Source organism: Branchiostoma floridae, chromosome 3 (assembly GCF_000003815.2).
Source record: "Branchiostoma floridae strain S238N-H82 chromosome 3, Bfl_VNyyK, whole genome shotgun sequence".
Lineage (NCBI taxonomy): Eukaryota > Metazoa > Chordata > Leptocardii > Amphioxiformes > Branchiostomatidae > Branchiostoma > Branchiostoma floridae.
The window spans coordinates 18,759,112-18,762,066 of record NC_049981.1 but is presented as its reverse complement, the minus strand read 5'-3'; the positions used below and the strand labels follow the sequence as shown (position 1 = coordinate 18,762,066).

Below are 2,955 nucleotides of genomic sequence, written 5' to 3'. Positions count from 1 at the left end.
GCAAACCTCCAACTGGAGATGAAAAATGGTTCGTACAGGCATTAAACCAGACAGCTGGATAATCTGCCTATAGAGGCATGTAGCACAGAGAGGTGGGGGTTAGAACACCAAAGTAGAAGGGCACGCGCGGACGCAGCAGGCGGGCAGGTCCACCTGCTCGCACCGATGCATTTTCTCGTGCGGACGGCTGCTATTGTCGGGGGATTTCTCGGTCTCTGTGCGACGAAACCCGACCCGACACAGGTCAGGGGCACCGCAATGACGAGGGGAGAAGGCAGGGCGACAGGGCAAGCACGACCGTGGTGGGGCCGTGTCCACCTGCGGGCAGCCGCCACACAGCGAACACCGGTGGCCGTCCGTTCAATTTGGTGTGTTAGATGTTTGGTTCAGCACTGCTGATTTTAGATGACAGGCCCTGGTGTGGCAGAACATCAGGTAGACAGGCCACGCTGGGCGGTGGTCCTCCATAGATGCTCAAGAGTACGGCCTGGTTCCCTAAAATGGACACAGACACCACCTATGGCCTCCAACCCTGACAGTTCAAGGGCGAATAATAACATATCAAACACAGAAAGAAACTCAACCGCTTCCTTCCATAGTATAGACTCATTTGGTTCTCCTGATAAAGAAGTGTTCACAGACTGTTGCCATGGTGTTCATGACACTACGACACATGCTAATACATCATGATATAGACACGAAAGCTCTGATAATGGCTTCAGTAAAGGAGAAAATTGGGCCGAGTACGGTCTGTAGTCCTAGACTTTTCCTGGACACATGAAAGACGGGGTCCATGACCCCTCCCTGAAACACAGACCGGACCCAGGTCTAGATCTGCCTGCTGCCTACACCTGGTCTCACACCGGTGTGCCAGTTGGCTACAGTTGGTCCAACATGGGAACGAGCTTGGTAATTGGACTCTCGTCCACATATTTTATACATAGTTTCGTCAATGGCGTTGAAGAGAGGGTAATGATAATTAAGAGAAAGGGAGAACTTTCAATCTACCCATTAAAGGGGTTAATGCACACACGCAAAACATCAAGAGAAAAGAAGAATGAATTGATGACCTGTGACATCAGAGTCGACAGGACTTTTAAGAATACAGCTATTAACGTCAGAGAATTTACTTAAAACCCATTTTCCCGTGGAACGTTGCCAGCTCTCCTCATACAACACAATCGATCTGGAATGGCGAATCGCGTAGTTCTATTTGCGTCTTCCTTGACCTTGTTTTTTGTGGTTCCTTTAAATGGGTACCTGACATTTCAAGAGATGGAACAGTTTGTAAATAAAAAAGATGGGAAAGGAAGCTGCGTCCCACCTCTGTTTTAGCTTTAAAAGAGGAATAAAAGCACCTCGTATTTTTACAACCCGGGTCAACATTAAACTATTTATCAATACGTGGTGGCCAGGGCGATATCACATTCCCACATGTAGCCTGTTGTATGTTGTTGGTTTGGTAGTGACAACACTGTAGCTTCCACATACTCTCGCCCATGCACAGGATGACTCGTAATCTCGTCCACAGGATTGTCCGGAACAAGGCGGCGGAGAAGGCCAAGCAGTCACCCCATAGTCCCCAGCAGTCACCCCAGGGCGCTGGCACGCCCAACTCCGTGGGGCCCATGGCGTCCGGACCCGTGGCTACCTCTGCGTCCAACAACGCCCCGGGGTCGGACAGCGCGCAGAACGGGTCGTCCTACAGTATTAACGGCATCCTGGGCATTCACCACAGCAACCCCGAAAAGGTCAAGCGAGAAGGAGACAGAGGTAGGTTCAATATTATCATGCAAATAGTAATAATAAGTTTATTACAAATCCTTGTCCGTAGGTTAGTTGCATGTAACATGAAAGGACGGACAAACCATGGCGAACAATATAGTGTGCATCTACTTCAGTCTGGATACTGAGAGAGTGGAATGCGACTGATCCCACTTCTGTAATGTATTATTATCTGTTAGCTTGGAGAAATAATATAGTCTTGAGCTATGATATTATTTAAAAGTGAGGTATGATATTATCTAAAAATGAGGCTTCATTTCGTAATTTGTCGGAGTTGTGTGGCGTAACTGCAGGGCATTTAGCCCGGAATCCAGAGACCCTGTGTTCGAGTCAGACTCTTTGCACTTGCAGCAATTGAGTTGACGCTGTCCGATAAGAGACAGATGACCCCTGTCGTGTACGTAGTCGACTTTAAAAAACATCGAATTAGAAAAAACTTCGTCAGGCTCACGACAAACCTTCAAATTACAAATTACCAGTAGCTAGTTATTCCAACAGCTGTAGTATTGACAGAAAAAGTGCTCTTGTTCAAGTAGGTGGAAAAGTTGAAGTGATATTTAGATATATCGTAAACCGGTGATACCAGGCTCTTTTGTGCTTTTCACGAGCTCTGCACGAGCATGGTCGACAGAGCACACCAGAACTTTTCTCCACACAAAAACGTGTTTGGCTACGGACACAGCGCTTTTAGGCTCAGAACGGGCGACTGATCTTACAAATCCGGGTGATTTAGGGGCTATCTGACTTCTGGTCATCGCCGGCAGATGAGATATTATGTTTAATCAAAATAACCCAAGGAAACACGGATGCCAGAGCACGTGGTCTGTTCGGCTTAGTGACCACGCTCTGGGTTTGGACTGTCTGTTTTCGGCCTGAAAAGTGTGTTTGACTGACGGGTATTGCTTAAGTGAGTGGAAAGAACAGAGTCAGGTCAGACGTGCGAGTCGTCGGGTAGTAAATATTTATCAGCGTGTTTGCATGGCCCGCTCGGCTGGTTGGTGCTGAAAGCGTGCGTGTGATTGGTTGTAATTGGCGGCGATGCATATATATGTCCGGTATAGTGTCGCGGTAACGCCGCTGTTTATGGGAAGCTAGCCTGCATCTCCAAGATCCCATCACCGAAGTCAGCGAGCAAACTGACCATGTCTAACCCAATCAATCCGTGCACTT

General features: G+C 48.0%; 1 protein-coding gene across 1 annotated transcript in view; it reads left to right on the top strand.

Moving 5' to 3' along the window:
- Nucleotides 1–2,955, top strand: part of LOC118410848 (paired box protein Pax-2a-like) — a gene marked incomplete in the record, with an annotated part of 75,315 nt that overhangs the window by 37,400 nt on the left and 34,960 nt on the right. The window contains 1 exon segment of the mRNA XM_035812698.1: nucleotides 1,508–1,773. Within this exon segment, the coding sequence (XP_035668591.1) occupies nucleotides 1,508–1,773 (266 nt within the window).